This window comes from Corvus brachyrhynchos, unplaced genomic scaffold (genome assembly GCF_000691975.1).
Source record: "Corvus brachyrhynchos isolate BGI_N302 unplaced genomic scaffold, ASM69197v1 scaffold427, whole genome shotgun sequence".
NCBI classification, from domain to species: domain Eukaryota; kingdom Metazoa; phylum Chordata; class Aves; order Passeriformes; family Corvidae; genus Corvus; species Corvus brachyrhynchos.
The window spans coordinates 58,750-59,519 of NW_008239046.1; the positions used below are offsets into that span (position 1 = coordinate 58,750).

The window sequence follows — 770 nt, forward strand, 5'->3', positions numbered from 1 at the left end:
TGAGAGGAGGGCTGTAGGGCTGGGCCAGGCTGGAGGATAGCAGTGAGACCAGCTAAGCTGGGGAACAGTGCAGGAGACCAGCACTTTTCACCACAGCTCCCTTCTCCTGTTCTCTTTCCTTTTTTTCTAATAACTTGAGAGTCATTAGAAAATGAGTCATCTGGGGAGAGAGAGGTGCTTCAAACAACATGTAGCATAAAGCATCACCCTTTTATTAGCAGCAGGACAGCACTGCTCCTTAACACAGGCCAAATCTTCGTGATTCTGTGGCAAAAGGATTCATCTTACTCAGCATTTGCTCCCTCAGGCTGAATGAACAGAAGCCTGGTGTTCTTCCAAACACTGTCACACCCAGGCACATGTTGGCACCCTGCAGATGATGTTAATCACTTGGTAATGACGAGCACATCTTTACAGATGCTGTAGTAAAAAATAACTCAGTGCAGAACCCTTCCTTTAAAGTTAGTAGGGCTTTGTTTTTTAATTCTCAGCTTGTCTTGGCCAAGGGGAATGGTGTTCCATGGGCAATGTTGAACACACAAGCCAGGGTTATAGCTTCTCCTTTAAATCCCAGCTCCAAAACCACATTGACTTTACAATGGCTTGGGAATGCCCTGGAAAAAAGTGTTTTATTGACTTAGGTAGTGGCTAGTTTCAGTTGTCCAGGCTCCCTTAATGTCCTTCCACAAGCACAGGTCATTAACCGGAAATAGTGAGAAATACTCTTTGTTTTGTCTCCTAGTTTACACCTACTTTTACAAAGGGAAAGA

General features: G+C 44.5%; 1 protein-coding gene across 1 annotated transcript in view; it reads left to right on the forward strand.

Annotated features, from left to right (window-relative positions):
• Positions 1-770, forward strand: part of MMP24 (matrix metallopeptidase 24) — a 39,479-nt gene that overhangs the window by 38,273 nt on the left and 436 nt on the right. The window contains 2 exon segments of the mRNA XM_017739034.1: positions 743-766; positions 769-770. The exon segment at positions 769-770 is cut by the window's right edge and continues 436 nt beyond it. Of these exon segments, the coding sequence (XP_017594523.1) occupies positions 743-766; positions 769-770 (26 nt within the window).